The 24937-nt window shown below is 43.0% G+C and overlaps 1 protein-coding gene across 3 annotated transcripts in view; it reads left to right on the top strand.

Annotated features, from left to right (window-relative positions):
• Farp1 (FERM, ARH/RhoGEF and pleckstrin domain protein 1) overlaps positions 1–24937 on the top strand; it is a 304589-nt gene that overhangs the window by 237029 nt on the left and 42623 nt on the right. For 2 of the 3 annotated variants that reach the window (XM_008823588.2, XM_008823591.3), the window contains exons 9-16: positions 591–686; positions 2390–2553; positions 3624–3692; positions 6216–6291; positions 7267–7522; positions 20502–20695; positions 21809–21898; positions 22951–23084. In XM_008823588.2, coding sequence (XP_008821810.1) covers positions 591–686; positions 2390–2553; positions 3624–3692; positions 6216–6291; positions 7267–7522; positions 20502–20695; positions 21809–21898; positions 22951–23084 — 1079 coding nt within the window. The remainder of the gene's footprint in view (positions 1–590; positions 687–2389; positions 2554–3623; positions 3693–6215; positions 6292–7266; positions 7523–20501; positions 20696–21808; positions 21899–22950; positions 23085–24937) is intronic. The other variant, XM_008823592.2, reaches the window with a different exon arrangement.

Below are 24937 nucleotides of genomic sequence, written 5' to 3'. Positions count from 1 at the left end.
TATCTGGTGCTGTGGGAAGCCTGGTAGGCATAGGAAACAGACCAGCGGCAATGAATGAGGCCAACTGCCCCTGGTGTATAGTAACCATAGCGACTAGTCAAGGCATGCACCCTGAAATTTCTCTCTGCCATGTTAGCTGTGTGATTTGGGGCAAATGAAAAAAAATTAAAAATATATATGATATATATCATATGTATATAAACAACATATAGTTGTATGTTTCCACTTCTATAAAACGAAGATAATCTGTCTCACTGGGCTTTGTGTGAAGTCTGCTGGGATAAGGTCTAAAAAGCCCCTAAGACAATATCTGGCCCTCCATGAGTGATGGTTGTTAATTGCTCTGGTGGCTGTCATGGTTTTATTGTTATTTATCTTATCATTACCTTGACCAGCACCTTCTCTTCTTAGGGCAGACATGGTTTGAATACCAAACTGTATAATTAGAAATGAGGTAGACGTGCATATCACCCGATTAACACAGACCCTGGGAAAAGCTGTTTCCTGAGCCATCGACCCTCAGCCCTCTGCCTGCAGCTCCCTCCGGGCTTGTGTACGTAGCCTGGCTCACTGGCTGCTCTTTTTCTTAGGGTTTCACGAAGATCAATGCTTTTAACTGGGCCAAGGTGCGGAAGCTGAGCTTCAAGAGGAAGCGCTTTCTTATCAAGCTCCGACCCGATGTGAACGTAAGTGGCTTGGGAACATGAAGTGTGGGGAGCAGCTGAGCCATGGATGGAGCATTGCCAGAGGGTGAGATCTGCACTTGGCAGGACTTTACAGAAGCTCGGCCAGGATGCCACCCTGGTGCATCTGTAAAAATGAACTACGGAGGAGCTAGAGAATTGGCTCAATAGTTAAGAGCACTGGCTGCCCTTGCAGAGGACCTGAGTTCTTCCCAGAACCACAATCGGGATAAAAACCATTTCTAATTCAGTTCCAGGGGATCCGACACCACCTTCTATCCTCTACAGCATTGCACACATGTCTTACATGCAGACAACACACTCATGCACATAAAATTTTTTATTTCAAAAGGACTATGGAGTATCTGTGGCTAGCTGTATCCAAAGGCTTGGGAACTCTCTTGATGTCGTGCTGGGTTCCCAGGGGGAAGAAAAAGAGGGTACACAGTTGTATACCAAGGGAGACGGTCATTTCCCTTACAACTACAGGTAGCCCTTTCTTGAGGAACAACTTGAGCTTTGTTTCAACTGTGTATCTGGCCCTTGGCTCTGCCTTGGGACCCCAGTCAGTGTTCCTCCGTATTCCCAGCATACCCTCCCTTGCCCACTCAGAAGCAGTCCTGACTCTCCAGTTCCTACTTTTGCACTCACACCTTCAGGAGCTCATTCTCATGGACTAAACATACTTCACCACCTTCTATGGAACCCCTGGAGGTGTCTCCCACACCAGCTTGGTTCAGGAAAGGGAACAATGGCATCTTCATCTGCCAAAAGCCACACAGGAGATGGATGTGCATCCCTAGTGTCTGTCCCATCCAGGACTCTTGAGCCCTTTTTCCCATGGGAAAAAAAAGATCAGTTGCAGTCTAGTCTCAGAGTTTAGCTCTAGTTTGGATTAAGTAGACTAATATGGCCTGACTGGGGAGCAAAACCCATAATAAACGATTCTCTGTGGGAAAATGCAATTTGAGTTCCAAAAAGCTGATTTACACAGGAAGAACTCTAACACAAGTTGAGTTGCTCAAACTGTGACATCCCCTAAAATAGTTGGAGCTGGGACTCTTAAGGACTTTGGTAACTTTTGTTTATGTAATATGGCCATTGAAATTGGGAACATTTAGTGTGGGAGTAGAAAAATTACCATATTCTTTCCATAATCAAAGGACACAAATTTTTCAGCTGAGAGTCATTAATACTTTCGTGTTCCAGGAAAAAGAAAGTTTCATTTCCTATGTTGTTCTTGGGCCCACCTGAAGGCATGTGCCATATGCTGTTTTATAAAGAAATAGAATTAAAAGTCAGCCTTGACAGGAACCCCGAGTAAGAAAATGAGGAAGAAATGCATTTCAATTATTTTAAAGGGGAAAAAAAAGGAACTGTAATAGCTGGACTATTTTTAAGAAGGCAGTATAAGCCAGGCAAACGCAATTTGTTTACGGATTCTGTCAAAGAAATGTTATCGCTTCCACTCAGTGAGTGTCTGTTCCTCATTAGTTCCTCTGAGGAAGTCTGAAGAGAAGGTGGTGGGAAAGTGACTGCCTCGTTGTATGGGACAAGCACATTTTGCTCAGTCTTTGGATTAATATAATCTTATCGTAATAAAACACAAATTTTTATTGGACAAATTCATTTCTGTTCCTTTTCTTTTACTTCAACAGAATGATTGTGAGCAGTGGAGAGAAAATAAATTTTGTGTCTCTTTTTAGAGCTCATACCAGGATACCTTGGAGTTTCTGATGGCCAGTCGAGATTTTTGCAAGTCCTTCTGGAAAATCTGTGTTGAACATCACGCCTTCTTTAGACTTTTTGAAGAGCCAAAGCCCAAGCCCAAGCCTGTTCTGTTCAGCCGAGGGTCATCGTTCCGGTTCAGGTGAGCATACCCTGTCACACTGCACTGTGTCTGCCATGTGAACATTCTCCTCAGACCCATCACACTTACTATGATGCACAACAGATTGATGAGGCAACAGTGGTTGGACCTGTGGGGCTGTGGCTGATGAACAACATGCCTGTCTTTTTCTGTTGGAATCTTTGGAAAGCCACTGATGATCCATCCAGTCACAATCAAATACCATCACAAAGTCATATTATTATTTTATTATTATTGTTGTTTGAGAATTTCATACGTGAATGTATGTTTTGATCAAATCTATCACTCATTCCTTCCCTTCCAATTCCTCTACCACCACTTCCCCTCCCAGCTTCATGTATTCTTTTTTTAAAATTCATTGAATCCACTCAGTGTTACCAGTGCATGTGCGGGTGTAGAGCCGTCAGTCAGAACATGGACAGTGTATCAGAGGCCACACTTGACGAAAACTTTCTGTCTGCCAGCAGCCATCAGTTGCCAACAGCTCCGCAACTAGGGTGGGACTTCCTGAAATTTAGTTTTTAATGGTACTGGGTAACCAAACCCAGGGCCTTGTGCTTGCCAGACAAGTGCTCTGCCACTGAGTCACACTCCTACGGTCAGCTACTTTCTAACCCAGAAAGTGGTTTCTTTATTTGTCTTAGGTGTTGCCTCATAAAATGCATAGACTTGACCTTGTTTGGTTTACTTTTCCATTCATTGCATGCCAATGCTGAGAGTCTACCGGGTGCCAAATACCAGCTTAGGCATTGATGGTAAACCAGATTTTCCCTCCATTTATAGAAGGTGCAGACTTCTGGGGTGGCTGCCTCACAACCAAATAGGGTTATTGAGCAGGTTTATTTAATCAAATGCTTTGTTTATTACACATAAGGAAAACATCAAGCGATCAATGAACACAAAAACCCAGGTTCTCTTAAGATTGCTTTTATCCTTGGCTAGCTGAGAAAGCACACACATCTCGCAGGTACAGAAGGAGGACAGGCAACGGTGACTGTGGTGTCCCTATGTTTAAGTACAGATGCTCCATTCCATGTCTTCTCCCTTTCCTTTTGTGGCCTTCATTTTAGTGGTCGGACTCAGAAGCAAGTTCTCGACTACGTTAAAGAAGGAGGACACAAGAAAGTGCAGTTTGAAAGGTAAGAGGCGCTTTGGTGCCGGGTCCATTCACTCTAGGAAATAACAGTTTATTACTGCTGAGTGCTTCTTCACCCAGCCTGGGGTGAAGTACAGATTCCTGCTGCACCGTCAGCCTCAGTAAGTTGGGGTTTGAACAGGGACATTTTAAGGCCCTGAGTACTCTCTCAAGATGAGATGAGATGAGAAGATGCTGATGTAAGGAAGGAATGATGATAGAGGGCAAAGTATGGCAAGTACAGAGACCACAGCATCCTGATAGCCTGCTGTGTTCCTCTGGGAGTCCTTGCATACTTGAGGATGTGAATTGCAAGTGTTTCTATTAACTTTAATTAGGGAAAGGCAGGGAGAGAAGCAGAAGGATTTATTGCTATTGTTGTTTCTAGCAAATGCTCTTGGCTTCCAGTGCTGGCACTGTCCAGAGCTCCCCCCCCCCCCCCCCAGGTTTTTTCTTTTAGTTTTTCCTCTGTTTGGTTGTGGTGTTTTTTTTTTTTTTTTTTTTTTACAAATCTCTTTGTGTCCAAGGGTGGGCTCCTGCCGGGGCCCCCCCCCCCCCCCGCAAGTTATGTTACTGAGTCTTTACACTGGCTATGTGTGGTCATTGATATTTTATTCTCTGCTTAAACGTGGAGACCCTGAGACTCTTAAGACATGAAGTAAATAGTCCAGGTCTCCTAATGGGAAAGTTGCCTCTGGACAGTTGACTCCTGAATTCAGTGCCCTTCAGCACTGCTGTGCCACCCAAAGGAGAAGCAGAGCCCAAGTGGGACTTTTAGGACATTGAGTATTTACCCTAGCATATACAGAGGATGTAGCTACACTCATGTTCTTAAACTTAGAGTTAACAACCCAAGTTAACTCAGGTCAGGCAATAGCAACCTAGAAATCTGAAGTCTCTGAGCACTGTCCTAACACCCCACATGGAAAATCCCACCCTTGATCACTTGCAATATCACAGTCAAACTGTTCAAAATTATTATAAATATTAGATAAACCCGTCTTCAGGTTATGTGTATAAGGTGTAAATGAAGCATAAGTGAATTTCATGTTCAGATTGGGATCCTCTCTCCAAGATGCCTCATTATATACGTGTGAATGTTTCAAAACCCAAAACACTTCTGGTCCAAAGCATTTCAGACAAAAGATGCCCAACCTGGATTAATATTTTGATCTACTTCTTTCTGAGGTTCTTTTTCTTTTGCTTGTTGCTATTATGATTACCAGAAATGTCTAAAACCTCTTTGGACTGCAACCATCCTTGATTCCCACCTTGTCCAGATTTATGATCCTTTGGAATTCATATTCATATTTGTGCATCCCCCCTCCCCCCAAAGAAGTATTGCCCTGGATGTGTAGTTTGAAAATACTGTTGTACTATCTGAAATTCTCATTTTGCTTTTTTTAAGTTTTATTTTTAATTATGTGTATATGTTTGTATCTGTGTGTGGATATGTGCAGTATGAGCACAGTGCCTTTGTAGGCCGGAAGAGGACTTTAGATATCCTGGAGCTGGAGCTACAGGCAGTTGTGAGCTGCCTTCCCAGTATGGGTGCTGAGAACTGAACTTAGGCCCTTACAAGAGCAATACACATGCTTATCCACCAAGCCATCACTTAGCCCTCAGTTTACTTTCCTAACATACTGTTTTTGAGCTCTTTTTGGGTGTCCTATACTATTATAGTATTGTACCTTTTATCCATCTCATTCCCTATTGATAGACATTCAGGTTGTTTTGTCCTGACATTACTGAAAGAAGCCTGATGTGAATCACTCATGTTTTCTCATGTCCTTTTCCCAGAAATGAGGTGTCAGGAGCCCTATTGTTTTCTTAGATGATTAGCAATTAACATTTTGAGGACCATGTAGGAGGTATCGCTGATTGTCCGTATAGATGCTCCATCCACTAGGACCTTTCCGTGTGAATAAAAGATGCATGCACATCGGAATGTATGTATACCATCTCATGAGTTCAAGTACTGAACAGTGTCTAATGCCTGTTCAGTGGGGATAGGGAGGACAAAATAAAGGAGATGGGTTGGTGACACAGAACTCCTTTCCTTGTTCTGTTGAGTCTGTGAATTTATTTTCAGGGAGCCTTTTTCTCCTGGACTCACACTTTGATAGAGTAAATGGTCTATGGAAATTGCTTCTGTCATAGGACTGGTCTAGAAAATATTGAACCAAATACCTGAATTGATATTCATATTGTTAGACAGCTTAGGGTTCAGAGCCTTTGAGGCTCAGTGGTTATACCTGTTCCCTGACCTTTCTCATAGCAAGAAGGCAGAGCTCAGTCATTCCCATTCATTCAGCAACCAGAACAGGGGGCTCAGGAGAACTTGGGGATGTACATGATTCCTGGACCGCACAAGTGCTAGGAAAAGATAATCGTTTGTCTGTCACACTTACAAAAGCAACTCTTTCATTACCTTCATGATTGAAGGACCTGATGCTTCAAACAAAAGGTGTTTGATTAAAACAAAGCTCTCCTGACTTTAGCTATTTTGTGTGCTTTTTTTACCCAGAAAACATAGCAAGATCCATTCCATCAGGAGCCTTGCTACAGAGCCCACAGCACTGAATTCAGAAGTGCCAAAACAGGTCAGTGATAGTCACAGACAATTAGAGCTGTTTTTCCCTATTTCAACTAAGCTTTGGGCTTACCTAGTGTGCTTTCCAGTCTGCTCTCTTCTACGTCAGGGGTTTGGTTCAGATGTGTATCTGGTTCTGAGCTGCCTTTGGGCCCTGCACTGAGCCTAAACACCGCAGGCCTGGGGTGTGGCTTGTTTTCAGCTGCCGGTTCATACTGAGTCCCTGAGAAGTTTGTTCAGTTGGCCTGAACTGAGTTTGAGGGTAGACACATGCATGGCAGCCAGTGATGCCAAGCTACCCCCTCCACCCCCAGCTAAATGGATCTGTTGTGCAAAGAGATGGGGACCTATTTGGCAGCTGTAGAATATAGCTCCTACTTGGTACCAGGGTGGGAAGCCAGTGCTGGCAGTGAGTCAAGGCAGCAGCTACACTGGTAGCAGAAGTCATCACTCTCGCCGAGGGTGACAAGTGTTCACTGACCCCGGTGTTGATGTCTCCATTCAGAATTTTCTCTCAGAAAAAGTAAGAACCTTATGGAAGAGCATGGATGTGGTTTCACTGTATGGCTCCAATGTCAGCCCTTTACACTTAAGCAGAGTTGTTTGTGACTTTTCTGAAGCCTGTGTGATCTGTAGTGGGTTTCTCTGCTGTCCCTCCTGACCCTTGTCTGGACCGCCCAGCATGGGCTAAAAGGCTATCTGCTGCATAGACACTTCTGGAAGCACCACCTGCATTGAGGGTCCTAGAAAGCAGAGATGGTGCATAACTTATGTTGGGGACCTAGCCTGGTCCACATTTCTGCCCTGAAGGAGCTTTGTGAATCATGATAAATGCACGTATATGAGTTCCACTTCTTTCCACATGGTCCAGCCCCGGGGAGGCCAGTGTAGCCTCTATGTGTAAGGAGATGCTATTAGACTCTTCCCTTTCCTTTCCCCTAGTGTAACAATCTCCCTTCATCCTTTTCCTGTCCTATCCACCCAGTCTCCACAGAGCACCAGCCTTACCTTTGGAGAAGGTACTGAGTCTCCCGGTAGCCAGAGCTGCCAGCAAGCAAAGGAAGCAAAAGTTTCCACTGTGGAGTTGGGGCCACACCAAAGCCCTGCTCTGTCTAAGAGTCCTCCGGGGAGCAAGCCTGCAGATGGAACCATCACGGTGCCGCCCGAGGAAGAGGAAGAGGAGGAGGGCGGCAAAGATGGCATCCAGCCTAGTAAACCTCAGCCCCAACAACCAAGCACAGGTCCAGCATCCTGGGCTGCTGGAGGCAGCAGCACCTCCATCCCTTTCATTGACTGCAGTGATGTAGATAGTGAATATGACCTTCTCAGAGAACCAGGGTCCCAGTCACGGTCCCAAACAAATGACAATTATGAGGGTGATTTGACCAGTGGTGTTTATCTGCTGTCTAGGGATGAGAGGCGAGCAGAGGCTAAGCACAGGGCTTCCCCTCCCTCTATGAAGTCCTCCCGGCCTCCTTCTAGAGAATTCCTTGATGATGACTCAGCAGATATTACCTTTGATATGAGTGGGAGCCCTGGGCTCCCAAGACATAGCTCCCTGATAGATGAAATGTTCAGAGCCTCTGCTGGTCACAGCCCCCTGGCCACCCCCTTGTCCCCCTGTAGCAGAAGCTCAAGTCCAAATATGAGTTGGGACAGAACTGGGTCCCAAGGCTATGTTTCTGAAAACGGACATGACCTTAGGGAGAAAAGTGTGGGAGAAGACACTGTCCCAAACCAGGATTCTCACCACGAAAACTCCCCTGCCCTGCAAAGGCCCTACTTGCGGAATCTTCCAAGTAGATACAATAAGTCAGAGACAGATCCGCTCATCCTTAGCCAGGCAGCCCCCACTCCAGAGGCCATGGATAGGCTTGATGACCAGGAAGAGGAAGGGCTGGCCAACATGGCCACTTCTCCAGGTAGGATGCTAGCCAATGGTACCCCTCTCACAGATCCCACCTCAAAGGTCCCCATTGTGAAATCCATGTGTACTGATAGTGTGGTAGGCCAGCTGGCACCTCTGCAAGTGACCGAGTGTTCCACCAGCAGTGGGACTGAATCCAGTGATTCAGACTCTGCCATGGTGAGCCCCTCAAGCCAATCCCTAGCCTTTGGTCACCCAGCAGGCCAGAGCTCCCCTTTCAGGCTGAAGAGTCAGAAGGTTTTGCGTGGATTGCATGTGAGTGAGGAGGAAGGGGAGGATGAGTGAGGAGGCTGGGAAGGCAGGTGGTCAGTGGTTGGTTACATGGAGTCAAGAAACCAGAATTGCCACAGGGTCTCTTCTAGTGACTCATTCATTTTTGGTCAACATTTGTTAGATGAGGTTTGGGACAGGCTCTTGTTTAAATGGGGCATGCCTGACCCTAAAACTTTACACAAGGGCTTGCTTTCCAGAAAATCTGGGACAAGGTAAATAGCAAGTCCTAAGGACAAGTTACTAGGTGAGCATTTGCTGACTGAAGGCAGGAAGAAATCCTTTATGATGAATCAGATAATATGTGTAGTGTTATATTTACATGGCAATTTCTGTGTGTGTTCAGTCTTGTGTGCAGATCCCCCTCTTATTGGCTGAGGGTTTGACCAAAATGTATTGAGATCGGAGAAAGAATTTGCTTTTACCCTTCTTTGACCTCGTTAAAAGGAGGGCTACTTTTCTGTGCCTCATAAAGAAGCATGGACAAATTTCAAGGCCAAGTATAAGTTGATTGCTAGTTGAGATTGTGTTTGTGAAATCATATTCAAGAATAATGGATATTTTAATGGGAAGAGTGTGGGGTTCTTTTGGCTTTCCAGACTTCCTGGGAAATGTGTAAAAGTTGTCAACAGATGATCATTTACTTGGGATTGCTGATTTGTTTGGGTTTGCATTGGGGAATCAAACTGTCAGTTGTTTAGGAAGTCAGTCTCTGGCTCTCAGAATCTTCTTGGTGAAACAGAGATGCTATTGAGCAGTGATGTAGGGAAAATTAATAGGCACCACTGGCCCCAGCAGCCAACCAAATGCCCGCCTGTCGATCTGGCACAGCACAGATACTGGCAGCTCTGTGATATCACTGCCCTTGGTTTTATTCATTCTTATGAACCTTGTCTCCTATTGGGAACTCAACCCTCGATGTTTCTCTGAGCCGTGAAGAAAGCAGGTACAAGCAGCTAGTAATGACTTCTTTTTAAACTTTGCCCATATCTGTCTGTCATTCAGCATTTGTGATCAAGGAGCCTAGGGTTTTAGCTCACGTTGTGTTTCTTCCTCAGCTGTGCTTTGACATCCTCTGAGCTATTGTCAGAATGAGTGATGCTTAGCTCTGACCCGGGAGATTGGGATGTGTTGGCTTAGCTGCCAGCTTACACTCCCCAGATGGCTCTATGGGGGCAGCCTGGGTCCCTTCTCCGCCAGACCTGATGGCTCTATGGAATCTAGTGGAACATACTGGAAATGTTAGCTCAGTCACTGACTTACTTGCTGGGGAGTAAGGAAAGCCTCCCAAATGAAATGCTTTTTTGAAAAATGTCTGTATTTGTGCTTTTCAGCCTTTGATACTTTTAAATTGTAAATAACAGTTTTAGATCATACATAACTACAAAATTTTGAAGGGAATTGTAAAGATAATACACCCTTGTTGTCCCACCATGAGTCTTACAAGACTCACCCTGTGACATCACAGAGGAAGAGCTGGGCTTGTTCAGGAAGCAGAATAGAACTTGACAGCAGGATATCACAAATTGAAGTGGGATTCTTAAAGGTTCTTCTGTCCACACCAATGTCAAGAAGTCAAGTTTTAAAGATTCAGAGGGCCTCATCCATTTTTATACATGCAGTTTTGCTTTAGTTTCCTGATCATTTGATTCAGTGCATGATTGATGAATCAAACCGATTACTGGATATTTGTTGACAGTTGTTCATTGAACTGTTCTATCTAAATCTTGTTTTAGATCAGTATATAATCAACAGAATTGTAAAACTGGAAGGAGACTTTAGCAGTCACCTAGGCGAACTTTCACTGTGGATGAGAAACCTCACTCTGATGGGGTTAAGTGACTTCAAATAGTAGTCAGTGTGGTACCTTAAAGCTGAAACTTATCACCTTGGTTATTTGACTTCGACTCTCTTCTTTGTGATTTCTTAGTGCAATAGAACCTTTTAGAATCTACATTTTAATTTTGGAGAATCTTGTGTGCATTCATATTTAAAATTAGTTGTGAAATCTTGGATCATATCGATTTGACTTAGACAATTAGAAGCCATAGGGATGGGGAGAAGAGCTACTCTTTATATTGTGGAGCGTTTGCTGTTTTAACATGTTTTGCATATCGTTTAGTCTTAGAAAAAGCTATCAATTTGGTATATGAAAGCTTTGTCAAAGGGGGCTGAGCAGAGTCATGGTTGAAATGTTTTAATTGTGAAGGTGGTTTGTGTAAATGGTTTTTCCTTTTACCTCTGCTTATGCAGAAATCTGGTAATTAAATAGAAATGAGTTCTGTTTGCCTTATAATGTGATTATAACTCATCAGCTATAATCCTTGCAAGCAAAGCATGTTCCTGCAGATATTTTGACTTGTTTTTCATACAGAAGTGTTTTATCTAACGTGTTTTCAAGTTGATCCATCATTGTATACTCAGTTTTCTATCACTAGTTTTCACTTGCTAGAGTTGCACAGACTTTTCTTCTCCTTGGTTTTATACTGGGCAAGCAATTTAATTTCTGATTCTTGACCAGTATTTATGAAGGCAACAATCCTGGCAAAATTAATAGTGTCTAAAAGAATTGGGCTTATTTGTTCCAAGGTTGCATATCCTGTCCTACTGAGAAGGGGACACTCATAAAGGTTCCAGAATGTCAGTCAGAGAGAAAAATCCATGCCTTCAATGAGCCAAGTGTAGCAGGGTTCCTGAGGGAACATGTTCTCCCCACTGATACTGTGCAAAGCTCAGGAAAAGCCAGCACCCCTTACCAAGGCACCTTCCCTGATCTGACCCTGGAGAGATCCCAGACTCCAAGACTTTCCTGAGCCCACAGTCTCACTTTGGGCTTTAAAAGGTCCTGCATGTACATAAAGTTGAACTAAAGTGAGAAAGGCCAAAGATAAGGTTGGCTATGAAAGACGGATAGCAGACATTAGAGACAGATGGATCATTCCATTTTCTAACAGGTTTCCTGAGACCTGCCAGTCTAAGACAATAAACACTATGCAAGTCTCTGGATTCAACAAGGAACCTGGGCCTTTGGACCCTGGCTTCTCTCCTCTGCTCTAAAGATATATCTTTATGTTAAGGCCATGGGTCAAAGACAGACCTCTAGAGAAACACAAATTTTAAAGCGGCTCTCAGCTACTCTGGGGCCCCCTTACAATAATATGTTTTGTTGGATATTATTTCAAAATATGTATAGACCCTTTTGTGGTTTCCCTTGCTGGTGCTTGTTAAGAGCAGACTAAAAAGGCAAGAAATTCTTTTAGCATGAAGAAATGCATTTAATGAGTTCCAGGGCCCAAAATGAATTACTTCAGCCCCTTTAACAATCATCTGGATGCCATCGATGGTATTTTATTAGACAGGCATTTAATAAGAGGAATTCTGTGGGCCAGATTCTTCCCTACACGTGTGATTCATATCGGGCAGTTCCTCACAGGTTTATCTCACTAAGTCGTGTTACATGGCCTGCACTTAAAATGTGAATAGTCATGATTTTCTTCTCCAGAACTTCTTTGAAGATTCAAACCAAGTAATGCTTTAAAAAAAAAAAAAGGGCCAGGCCTGCAAAACAAAAATGCAGCTTCAGCCACTCCATTTCCAGCAAGCATACAAAGTCGTTTGCCCTGAATTCGCAGTATGTGTTAGCCCCAGAGTTATCTTGTGTTGTTAAGCTATTTCTCAAGGAGGGAAAAATGAAACAGTCGTTTTTAGTGTTGGTGAAAGGATGGCAGATGTACTTAGAGATACTTTGCCTGTCTAGACTCACTGAGCACATGCTTTTAGCAAACGTTTTCTACTTAGAGTAGTATTCCATGGCTCAGCATAGAATGGGTTGTCACAGCTGTAGCCACCAGTGAGCGAGTCAGTGAGTTACAGGCAGACTCAACTTAAAACTAACCAACCAGTTATTTGGACTTTATGTGCTTCTGTCCTTGTCCCTTGGTTTTGCCTGGGTCCTTTATTTTGGTTAGCTAGAATTTCAGGAGCCCCATTGTTAAATTCTGAGGGAGGGCTGTTTCTGGTTCATCTCTCCTGTGTATCCACGTTGTTTCTCTGATGGTCAGAATGAGTTCCTCTGAGGCTGGCCTTCAGCACTTTTCATGACATGCGTCTGTTCTGTTGCTGCTGAATTTTGCAAATGAAGTGCAAGAGTTTTCATAAACAGTCCTTATTAGAGAGCCAGGTCCTTTGGACTTTGAGTAAAGTAAATATTGCAAAGTAACCCATTGCTAATGGCAGCTACGCTGGCCAAACCTCTAAGAACATATGGAAGGAAAGGTATGGTTAGTGAGCTTCTCTGAGCAGTGAGTGATTGAAGAAATTTCTTTTGGTGACATCACAGAATTGACTGGCATTGTTTTTTTCCTTGTTAGTTTAATTTCATCGGTTTCCATATGATCAACTAAAACTTCAAACAGGGAAATGGGTTTCCTCAGTAATGCTATTATAGACCTTAAATGCCAGCCACTGATCACATAAAACCCTGACTTTCAGACCAAAATGTGCATGCCATTTAATATTGTTTTCTTTTTATTAAAGAGCTAATAATGAAAAAACATTTTTAAAAATCCCATAATGATTTGGGTACAAGGTCAGCCTAGATCAAAGTGGCCTGGTTGCCACCTATTGGACAGAAAATGTTATTGTGCTTCTTTAGGAATCTAGAGAGACTTGAATGTTTCTCCTAGGAACAAAGGTAGATAAGTTTAGATTTGTATGTGAGGCATGTGTTGGAAGGGTGGGGTATAGATCTTCTTTTGAAAGATGGTCTTCAGCCAATGAGCAACACAGCACCCAGAAAATCATAGGAGAATGAAACTTGTCACACAAGAAATCAGGAACGCCATTAAATACCTGTAGAGCAGCCAGGGAAGAGCCAAAATCTCTTGAGAACTTTCAAAGGAGCATAGGCTTTGCTTTGTTCAGGATAACTAGGTTGACTGCATGGTACAGGCCTTCCAGCATAGCCTGAAAGGAGCTCCCCTGCATCTTCATGGCCTCTGGTATTAGATGGTAACTTCCGGCAGAAGGCAGCTCTTTGTGTTTCTTCATGAGGGTTCTGGGTCAGGTTAGTTACTCTGGTATGGCTCCAGATGGCAGGAGGATTAAAATAGGAAATCTGACCTCCAGAGTGGTTGGAGCCGATCTGTAAGGTTAACTCTGTAAAGCTAGGGCTGGTAGAATGGTTGTGGAAACTAGTACTGGAAGGCACTTGAACTTGCTGCTGGGGCCAGGTGGAACCATTGCAGAATGTGGGAAGAGCTGGGGGAGATGCAGAGCACATAGACCAAAGCCTCAAGGAGTGATCAAGGACCATCCACCAGAGGTGAGTGTGTGGATGTGCTGGATGCAGGTTGCCTTAGGAAGGATGAATGTGGGTGTCTATAAAGTAGGAAACAATAGAAGGATCATTTAGGAGCCTGTGGTAGAGTAGTGACTGGTCTGCCATCCGACCCTCACAGATGAGCTTCTCTGTCCATGAAACTGAACTCACAGCTCCTTTTTCCTGGACCTCCAACACCCTTTGTAGGAAGTAAAGCTTTGGCCCTCTGCCTGGGGTGTGTTATAGAAAGACCACACATAGTTCTTCCTCAGTCAAGGACGCACCAGCCACTTTTCCAGAAGAACCTAAGATGGACAGGGGGTTAAGTACCTCACTCTCACCTTTTCCTACCTTGGAAAATTGCTGTGAACCTAACTAACCAAATCTCACAAGCTTGGCTGTATTTTTAACTCAATTCCCTTCTGTTCTCTCTATGCACTTAATCCTCTAGGTAATATGTTGTATTAAAATTTTTCTAATGCACCGAATTAATTTTCAAATAGAAAAGGCTGGGGACTTCATTCTCATTTTTGTCATTTGTTTAATAAATTTGAGAAAACATTCTTTCTGTTGTTCCATTGTACACAGTGTTTTGTCAGCATGTACCTACCTGGGAGAAAAAGCTTTGTTTTCAGCATTCTGTCTTTATCCTCAAAGCATGGCATACCTACTGTCCCCTGCATTGTTGGAGACCTGTCTGATGTCCTTCCTTTAAGAAAAACTTGCTGAATACCAATGTGTACTTGGAATGACCATTTCCTCTAGAACACAGTGATCCTGCTCACTCAGTGGCACATTGTCACACAGAAGCATCAGTGAGTCCCCCGGCTGGCTTCATGTTTACCAGGGTGCACAGAAAGAGGGCGGATAGAACTGGCTTTTGTAGCACCATCTTCTCTCAAGGTCTTGCACCTTACACTTCTGGCTGTGTTGGGGGTGGGGCAAGCCCTTGAAAAGAGAGCAGGATCACTGTCAGGGGAGACAGATGTCATCGAAACAGAGTGCATCTGTGGCAGTAGCTTACATAGGGAGCTCGTGCAGCTGACCAGAAGACAAGCCTTCATAGTCTGAATAGACATGCCTGTTTAAATAGGGACAGAACACTTGATATATATCTCATCTGTCAAGGAATTTAGCTATCTGCTTTGTTGGGAGGGAGTGGTAGGTAGACTGTGGAGGAAGCCCCGCCCTCTAACCCAGCCATAGCTGGCTACTCAAGCCAGTGAGCCATTTGTCCTTTCAGTGGGCACCTAACATGTATGCTCCCACAGATGCTGTCTGGTTTCACCTTTCTACTGCAGCGAGTGCAGTGCCTCGTCAAAGCATGGATTCCTGTCACCAGGAAGATCTTTAATTTAGCTAATAACCATGAGTTTGGTGACTAAGCATGGAAGGCCAAACTCATGGAACAGTGTTTGCACGGTATTAATATCTCTTGTTAATCTAAACTGATGAGGCTTTTTACTTGTCCTAACAGGTATCTTGCTGTAAAACAAAAACAAAACCCTGTCAAATGTAATTGTTCTTTCTCACTAACAGCTACAGCTTTGTCCTTTATGCAAGATGGTATTTTTTCACTGTTATGAAGCTCCATTTTCCCATCCCAAACACTGCCACCGTGTTCACCACCACCGCCATCTTCAAACAGCAGTGTTCTCCTTTATCTTTTCCCCATAAGTAAGAGCAACCCTGTGCATTCGCTGCCATTTGACCCATGGTGATGTCTTTCTATTTTTCTGCAAGCCCTCATTGCTGTTGCTTTTCTGAATGACTTGATGACGAAATGTGAAGTGGATGTTTAGCTGCATGTTAAACTTTTCTTAAAGGAAGCTGGGTCGGAGAAGCTCACGTACGTTGTCCCCAGCTACCTAAGGTATCAAGAAGAGGACGCCATCTCGAACGTGGGTAATCCGTGACTTGAGTTTTCCAAACAGATACTGCCAGCTGTTTTCGTGTTGGGCAAGGACCCACCTTCATCGCACACCACCTCAGATTTAGTGAGATACTGATCTTTCTGGGTAGCTAGCTCTCAAAGTAGATAATCTCTAGGGAGATTTCATTCTCTTCTCTTTTAGTGAGAGGTTGCGAGTCTAAAAAGAGCCTTTGAAGTTAAATATATTTCCTACATATGCCTTTGGAACATATTCTGGGTACATAGGTAAAAATCTGTATTTTAGAACCAAGTAACAGGAAATTTGATTGATAGTGGCATCTAGAAGCTTGTGAAGAAATATTTATTTGAGGGAATAGTGAAGAAATTTTGAAAGACATTATGAGCGCCATTAGTGTTCTCATTTTTCAATTTATTAAAAAGTGAGTTTCTATTTTTAAATGTCAGATTTCCTGCTTTCACAGAAAACCCACAAAACACTTATCAAGTTAAAAATTAGACATTAATCAACTTATTGACCAATTTACAAAATGGGGCAGATCCCGAAATATTTGATACACCATTTTAATTGCTTGAAAACTAGATTGAACTTTTTTCTTTCCCCAGAATTGGGTTTGTTTCTTTCAAAGGTTTTAGCACAAGCTGAAGAGGTAGATAGTTTATAGGAAGTTTGTGTCCAGTCATCACTGGGGATAGGAAGTTGGCTTGCTACTAGAAATGTCCCCACCCCCAGGCCATTTCATTCTCTCAGAGGAGCCTGCCTTGAGCTACTGAAGCCCAGCCTCCTCTGGGCCAGGAGAGAATATGAATGTATTTTAAATGAAAAACATAAAGCAGTGAAGGCAGCTTCTAAGCTGGGTCATAAATTGAAATCCATAAATATAGGCTAATTTGAAGTCACATAATTGATTGTGTGAAGATAAAGTGTCTATTTTAAAGGGATTCAAAAAGGCAGTGACCAGAACTGCATGCCTTGAGAGCAGGGTTAGTAGGAGTCTCACTGGTCCACAGGAGGCTGGTCCACTGGAGGTGGCATAAATGCAAACTTCTTAATACAGATTAATGGGGGGAGGGTCCTGAAAGCAAAAAAGGGCTTGAGAGTTACTGGTCTGAGACACTCCTGAATGCTTTTTTTTTTTTTTTAAGGAAAGTTTTGGGGTTGAGGATTTAACTCAGTGGTAGAGTGCTTGCCTAGCAAGTGCAGGGCCCTGGGTTCGATCCTCAGCTCCAAAAAAAAGAGAAAAAGAAGTTTTTAGAAGTGGGAATTTTTTTTTTTTTTAATGCCATTAAGAAGCTTCCAGCGGGACTGGAGAGATGGCTTAGTGGTTAAGAGCACTGGCTGCTCTCGCAGAGAATCTGTCCAAGTTTGGTTCCCAGCAATTATATGGTGGTTAATAACTGTTGTAACTCCACTTCCCAGAGACTCTGACCTGATGCCCTCTTCTGACCTCCACAGGCATTGCATACACCTGGTATACTTACATACAGGCAGGTAAACACTCATATACATAAAATAAAAATAAACCAAAAAAAATTTTTTTAATTTTTTAAAGAAAAACTTCCAGAGGTTTAGTATACAACTAATCTTTTTTTCTGATCTCTCTAAACTTCTTTCCACCTATTGCCTTAATGTCCAGGTGCTTCCTTATGGAGTCCCCCAGAATTGTTTACCTAGAATTCTCTGATAAAGAAATCATTTATATCCATTCATTGTCAAGGAAAAGTGATAAAAATGCCTAGGTGTCAATCATCCTCTGAGTAGCAGTGAAGGCAGCTCACTGGTCCCTTCTCTTTGCTCCCCTCCTGGGGCTGTGCCTTCAAAGCAGATAGCAGGCTTCGAACAAGCTCTGAAGTCCTGCTCCTTGAAGAATGCCACATTTGCTTGCTTTGTAATAAAATGGACTGCTTCTTCGAAAATTAATTCTGTATATTTCTAATACTTCTACATAACCTTGAACATTGGCTTGCATCAGACAGGCTCTCCACACCTGCCCATGTGGACACCAGTTTGTACAGATGGTTGTCAACACCCTGCCTCAAAGTCAAAAGAGAATTTTAATTACTCTTCAAGCTGCCAAATTCTACTAATTACTTGTGTCAGCATGTTTCATTGATCGCTGAATGACAAATGAGTGACTTCTTGGTTTGTTTTGGCCCTGTGTTACCTGTATGGTTTCAAATCGTCTAATAGTTTCTTGCACAAAGATGGAAGGGAGCCTCTTCTCTGTGGACCCACGGTATTTGTGAAACTGAACTTCAAAAACTTGGACCTTTTCTTTCCTTAGACTTGCTTATAGATTCCTAGATCAGACTGTTTGGCATTTGTAGATTTACTCATCTTAGGGTTTACATACATACCCAGTGCCCTTCCTTTTGTGAATATATACAAGTCCCTCTTAGGAAAAGGAAATTAACCACCCCAATTTGATTATTCTCCACGCATGTATATTGTATGTATAAAGTAGGGGATTGTACACATTAGACCCACAGCAGGTTTTCACACAGCAACCTGTGGAGCCAAGCTGTCTCCAACTTTTTCTGGACCACAGGCGACCACAGCATTCATTAGCCTTCTATCATCTATCTCCAAGGTGGCCCAATGGGGATCCTTTCGAATCTAACCGACTTTCTTCATTCAAATGTATCAGGGTATCACCTCTTCAAGAATCAATCTGATGTCTTATTAAGGCTTCCAGCCTGCTCAGTCTACTAAATGCAAATATTTCCAGGTGGAACTTAGCGAAGGCCTTAGCTTTCAACTGTGGAGCGTGGACGTGGCTGGGTCTGAATTGTGCACCTTATTTTCCCCTCCCTCTGTGGCAGCTTGCTCTCTGTCCCTGGAAGCTGTCCAGGGCCTGCTGGTTACTGTCTCCTTGCAGCCGACCCCACTTCAAGCTAGCCTTCTAACAACTTTTTAACCTTGGCTCTGACTCTCAGTGGTGAGGTGAATGTTTTTTTCTGTACCATGTCACTGCAAACTCAAGGCCAGCATGCTGTTGCTTGTAACCGCCTCACCTGCTCTTGCCCATAGTGTCAGAGCTGACAAGCCCCCTGTTTTACTAGATGATTGGTGGACAGATACAAAATGACTCTCAATTCAGCAGCTCACAAATGCATGAACTGTTTTGATCTCAACACAAACTGCCAGAATTTTCTCTTTTCTAATTCCTATTTGTAGTGATAACATTTTTCTCTCTGTGATTTTTTTTTAAAGAGAATAGTGTAGTACCTTGAAACAATTGCAATTCAAATATATTGTCACTATTTCTATTTGACAAGTTCCAATTCTTTCATAATTATTGTATTCAGTTGTGCACTAGTGTCAATAAAATTGACATTTGTGAAGCAATTTCTGGCCTTTTTCTCCGGGACTTATGGGGTCTGGTGGTATGTGGGGTGTTTGGGTTGCTGTGTGTAATACTGGGGCTTCATTTCAAATAAGGCTTATTGAAAATGTGAGAATTTTTTTTCAAACACAAATGCCCTGAGTGCCTTTTTCTCATGTTCCCAGTCTTGTTTTTCAAGGATCCTTGGACTGACAATGGTCAGTGGACAGTTGTTTTTTTGGGTGCAGTGGCTCCTCATCCTGCATTGGTGATGCTACTCAGTGGGCAGCCTGGGAGCAGGGGGGCTGGTGGTGGTTTCCCCCTGATTTGTTCCTGCTGGGATCAAAGTCACTGCCTCTCTCGCATTAACCCCATTCTAGGCTGCTGTATCTTGTGCTTCCAAAACACCTATAAACAACTCTAGAGGGAGAGAATAAGTGTCAGGACATGAGAATTCTTCCAGAAAACTGCTTCACCTGTCCCTTGCAGGTCCTTAACAATGTGCTGAGTAGCAAAGAGCATTGAAACTGAACTGAAATGGAGGCAGACACTGACATCTTGTCTTTCCTTATAATGGAAACCATTTACCTAATGTTTGCTCTGCATGAGAATTATGAATGTATTAGGTCTTAACAAACAAATTAGAATGATATTTTGAAACACCCCATGTAGTGTTAAGGGGTTGGAGTACAAGTAATTGCAGTTACGTAGGCAAAGAGTGTCCTTATATATAACATTTCCTGTGGCTGATGTGCAATCGGTAACATTTTCTTATTATTTAATATGCTATCCTTTCTAGAGGACTAACTTGCCACCTGTCACTTTTGACTCATAGAAGGGAACTATGATAATGGGATGGCCTCCAGCTTGCATATTTAAATGACCATCATTATGTGTAAGATGATGCTAGTATTTCTGTCCCAAACAGTGGCAGACATGGAATGACATCACCAGGTATACCGAGCTTGCTTCTGTTCTCTGTAGAGTGGGGAGTTAGTTGCTTGACCTCTCTTTTAGCTGTGACCCATTGTGACAAGACATAGTGTGTCCTGAGTACTCCAGTCGCTTAGATGCCTATTAGTTTAGTTCTGTTTTCTAATTTCTCTGTCTTATTGTGACATAGGTACGTGTTTTCTTGAGCAATTCTTAGAAGCAAAGTAGTTAAGAGATGGAAATAGGATTGCAGGATGTGCTATGCTTTTAAGCGACCTTAATTGTTACCTGTGCAGAGGTCTCTGTCTTATCTTTAATTACATTCCTGAGGTTGCATTGAATGAGGTGTATTTTGTTTGATACCTTTACAATTAAGGCAGCTGAAGTATAGGGGGGAGGGGGACCTAGAAAAAAACTTAGACAATAATGAATGCACTAAGTTTGCCATGTGCTAGCCAAGTTCCCAAGCTTTGCAAAGGTGAAAATTGTAAACAGAAATCAAATCCCAGAAGAAATTATGTTTTTTTCTTTAAAACTTCTCACCCCCACACAGGTTCCTTGACTGGTAGCCCCCACCTTTCAGAGCTGTCCACCAACTCGCAGGGAGGAGTTGTCCCAGCCAACGTGACTTTGTCCCCCAACCTGAGCCCTGACACGAAGCAGGCTTCTCCCTTGATCAGCCCATTGCTGAATGATCAGGCGTGCCCAAGGACCGATGATGAAGAGGAGGGCCGGAGAAAGGTACAGGTGGGGATGTGTGTGTGTGTGTGTGTGTGTTAGTGAATTGTAGTAAAATAACCACAACATCAAATATATCAGCTTCAAACTACATTCCTGTTGTCCTAAGACCATCAACACTATCCGTTTTCAGAACTTTTTCATCTTCTACAAAATCTCTATTCTTGCCCATTCCCTGCCCCAGCCCCCAACAACCCAGCAGTTGCAGACATGGAACTGTCTACTTCCTGTCTCAATAAGTATAGCTGCATGAGAGACCTCATGTAAGGAGCATCACAGAGTAGTTGCCTTTTCTGATTGGCTTAATTCCCACAATGTCATGTCCTCTGGGTTCATCCCTGTTTAGCATGAGTCAGAACTCCCTCCTTTGTAAGGCTAATGTTCCATTAGATGAAGGGACTATATTTTGTTGAGCTGTTCCATCTGTCAGCGGGCAGTTATGTTCTGCCTACCTTTTGCTGTTGTAAATAACATTACTGTGAACCTGAGTGTGCGTGTGTTTTCTGTGGCTCTCTTCATAGCTCTATGGTGTGTATACCCAGAGAAGAATCAGGATGGTCTTAAGGGAAGTCGTTAGCAAGCTGGCAGGCATACAGGTTTTCCTTTTCCTGCTCAAGGAAAAAGCTAGACCCCAGAGGTGGCCCAATTTTGAATATTACCACCTGTCTGATTCCCATGCTCCAAGGAATTAAGTCACAGTGGCCCTGCTGACTGATTTTACCCTCATCCTTTTTGATCCAGCCACACTATAAGTGCTGTCTCACAGCATTTCATGAACCCCAGTGCTGCCAGCCCATGGCACCAGGCCTTAGCGTCTCTTTCATAGGTTTCATGCTCTACTGCTGCATTAATTTGAGTCCTTTAGCTGATGGCAATGCATAGACATTCTCAGACCTTGTTCTCATAATCAAAAGCCATTCTTTTACCTTGTTCCTTCTAATGCACAGACATGACACACGAGAGAGAATAAGAACCTGTTTAGACTTGATGCTAACTAACAAAAGATCATACATTAGTAACCTGTCTGTCAAATCAGAACTAATAATCAGGGCATCCATTAATGAATCAGAAACTTCCATTCATAACTGACTATTGCATCTTGCTCTTTTGTGAATTTTGCAGAGATTCCCAACTGACAAGGCGTATTTCATTGCTAAGGAAGTTTCCACCACCGAGCGAACATACCTGAAGGACCTTGAGGTCATCACTTCGGTGTGTGCAGTATTTCATGTAGTAGCTCACATAATAATGTTAAACTTCCATTGAAAGGAGTCAGGTCCTGGGTTATAGAAATTAAATGCCAATTGTTTATTTAATTTGGGATAGTCTTTAAATTTTTTTATGTTTATGTTTTTTTGGGGGGGTCTTTTTGAGACAGGGTCTCCCTGTGGCCCCAGTTGTCATAGAGCTCACTATGTAGACCAGGTTGGCCTTGAACTCACAGACATCCGCCTGCCTCTGCCTCCCAAGCGCTGGGATTAAAGATGTGCGCCACCATGCCTGGCTGTTTATGTTTTTTTTTTTAAGCGCAAAGAAGTTCCTAAAGCAGAGACAACTAAAATTAAACATTTTGTTCTCTCTGCACTGATTCAGAACAGTCTGGTTTGCCCATTATCAAGTGTAACTACTTGTTTTGCCCCAGGGAGACTTCAGGTTGAACAGGAATCTTATTTTATCTTTGGTAGTAAGTTGAGCCATTTGGGGGAAGTGCCAACAAACTGCCTTTGACTGCTGAAACCAGGCCTGTCCAGTCTTGGAAGCAAGTCAAGGCATTCTAGGTGGCTTTGATCCCAGGATTTGGAGAAAGAAGTAGCCAATCAAGAGGGATACCAGCACCATTGAATTTCTCTTCGTCCTGGGATAGGCTCTATGTCCGGTGCTCAATAAGCTCTGGGACCTGGTCCCCACTCACTCCAGTGATGTGAGTGACCATGTGCGGGTGGCTGTCCTGTTAGGCGACCCTCACGCTCAGCATTTTGATGAAAGTATAGAGGTGGCAGTTCCTAAAGGAATGAAGCCGAGGGTAGCCTGTAGTTCTAAACTGAAGATCCTCCAGTGACCTGGCCTTAGTTCAAGCAGTTGCCCATTTAAGAAATCAGTCCTGGCTTGAATAGTCTGTAGGGAGAAACTTCAGAAAGCAGTCATAAAGAGATAGGCGCTTCTTCCCGTGGAGTGGGGAGAGAGAGCAGTAAGACCTGTGTCCTCCCATACTGCAGACTTTCGTCAATCCACAAACCTCTAAGTTGTCCTCTCTTTGTTCCCAGTGGTTTCAAAGCACAGTCAGCAAAGAAGATTCCATGCCCGAAGCCTTGAAAACTCTCATATTCCCCAATTTTGAACCTTTGCACAAATTTCATACCAATTTTCTCAAGGAAATTGAGCAACGACTTGCCCTGTGGTGAGTATAGTTATATTTAACATCTGTGTCGTCGCCCCTGCCCGCCCTGCCTCACCCTCGGTGTGCTATTTCACATGGTCCCTTATAAACTATAGTGAGGATGAAAAATAAAAGGCAAGAAACTGGCTTAGGACAAGCCATCCTTAAATATTTTCCAATTAATGCTATGTGTTTAGTTTTCATCTTTACCTTTGGTTTACAACTCTTCAAAATGCATTTTTATTGTGATTATATGATTGTCATATAATGATGGTTGCTTTTGGGGAGCTATGGAGTGATAAGCAGAGGGACTTGAAGGATTTGTGGGCTAATATTTCAACTGCTGCTTGCTTCATAGTTATTTGTGGAGTTACGTATGCATTGTATAAAGTGTTCTGTATTGTATTTAACAGTGTTTAAAAAGTACTTTTAAAAATACAGAGCTGCCATGTGTGGTGGTACATGCCTTAAATCCCAGCACTCTGGAGGCAGAGGCAGGTAGATCTCTGTGAGATCCAGGTTAGCATGGTCTACATAGCGAGTTCCATGCTAGCTGGGGCTATAGGGAGACCCTGTCTCAAAAAGAAAAACAACAACAACAAAAACAGAGCTATGCAACACACACAGACACACACATACACACGTTTACCCTGATTTATCATAAGGATATGTATTTTTATTTTATTATTTTATTATTGTGTGTGTGCATGATACATGTGTGGCGAGATGTGTCACAGTACACATGTGAAGTCTGAGACACCTTTGTGGACCTGGTTTTCTCTTTTCACCTTTATGTGGGTTCCAAGAATCAAACTCAGGTTGTCAGGCTTGTGTGTCAAGTGCCTTTGCCCACTGAGCCATCTTGTCAGCACCAGGATATGAATATAAGATTTCTTTTTATTTACATATGTGTGTCTGTATGTGTATATGAACATGTCTGTGTGTGCTTGGAGGCCAGAAGAGGGTGTCAGAACTTTTGGAGCTGGAGTTACAGGCATTTGTGGAACATCAGCTTGTTACTGGTTCTTTAGGAACTCTCATCCTCATGATTACACAGGAAGTGCTTTTAACCTCTGAACCATCTCTCCATCCCCATAAAGATGCATTTTAATATGTGACATGACATAAACAAAAGCATCCAGTGCAGAGTTAAAACATTAGAAATGACCTAAATGTCCATCAATAGAAAAGTGGTTTAAAATGATGTTAAGTCTCTTTATTAAATAACAAATGAAATATTAACCTGGGAGATGAAGATGGAGACACAAAAACATCTGGAAAATTTTTGTATACTGTTGAATGGGAAAAATATGACATACCTTTAACCTAAAATATAACCTTTTATAGAAAATTCTTAACAGGCTTTTTAAGGATAAGTATATGCAGGCAGACACATGGGAAGATGTCCCTACATTTTGAAAAATGCCTAGAATATCAGCAAAAGGCTACTTGTGTGTTTTGATGGCAGTCAGACCACCATATGCTGTGCCCTCCTTTCCAGTTGAAAGTGGCTTGTGGGACATTTAGTGACTATGGGTCCTGAAGGAGCCCTTGCTGAGGCTGTCTTACCTCGAGCAACCTCAGATTGTGGCCTTCAAATGTCAGTATAGTAAAAAAGCCGAGCCCCACTCCTGCTTTGCCAGACCAGTGTGCAAAGCTGATGTGAGCTTCCTGATCCCTTAAGTGGTGCCTGGCTTTGTACACGTTGTATACCTGGATGATATTTCATTTGCATGGCCTGTCCCTTGAGGGAGCAGGGCGGAAGGCTTTACTAAGAGGCCCTGGGGGTGGGGGCAGATTACAGCCAGAATGGACATAATAGTACAAAGGCAGCCTTGCAGAAAATGAAAAAGGAAAAAAAAATATATATATAT

The sequence above is a fragment of the Nannospalax galili genome, unplaced genomic scaffold (genome assembly GCF_000622305.1).
Source record: "Nannospalax galili isolate Female #2095 unplaced genomic scaffold, S.galili_v1.0 scaffold528, whole genome shotgun sequence".
NCBI lineage: Eukaryota > Metazoa > Chordata > Mammalia > Rodentia > Spalacidae > Nannospalax > Nannospalax galili.
The sequence above is the reverse complement of the archived record's forward strand: the minus strand, read 5'-3'. Positions and strand labels throughout refer to the sequence as shown.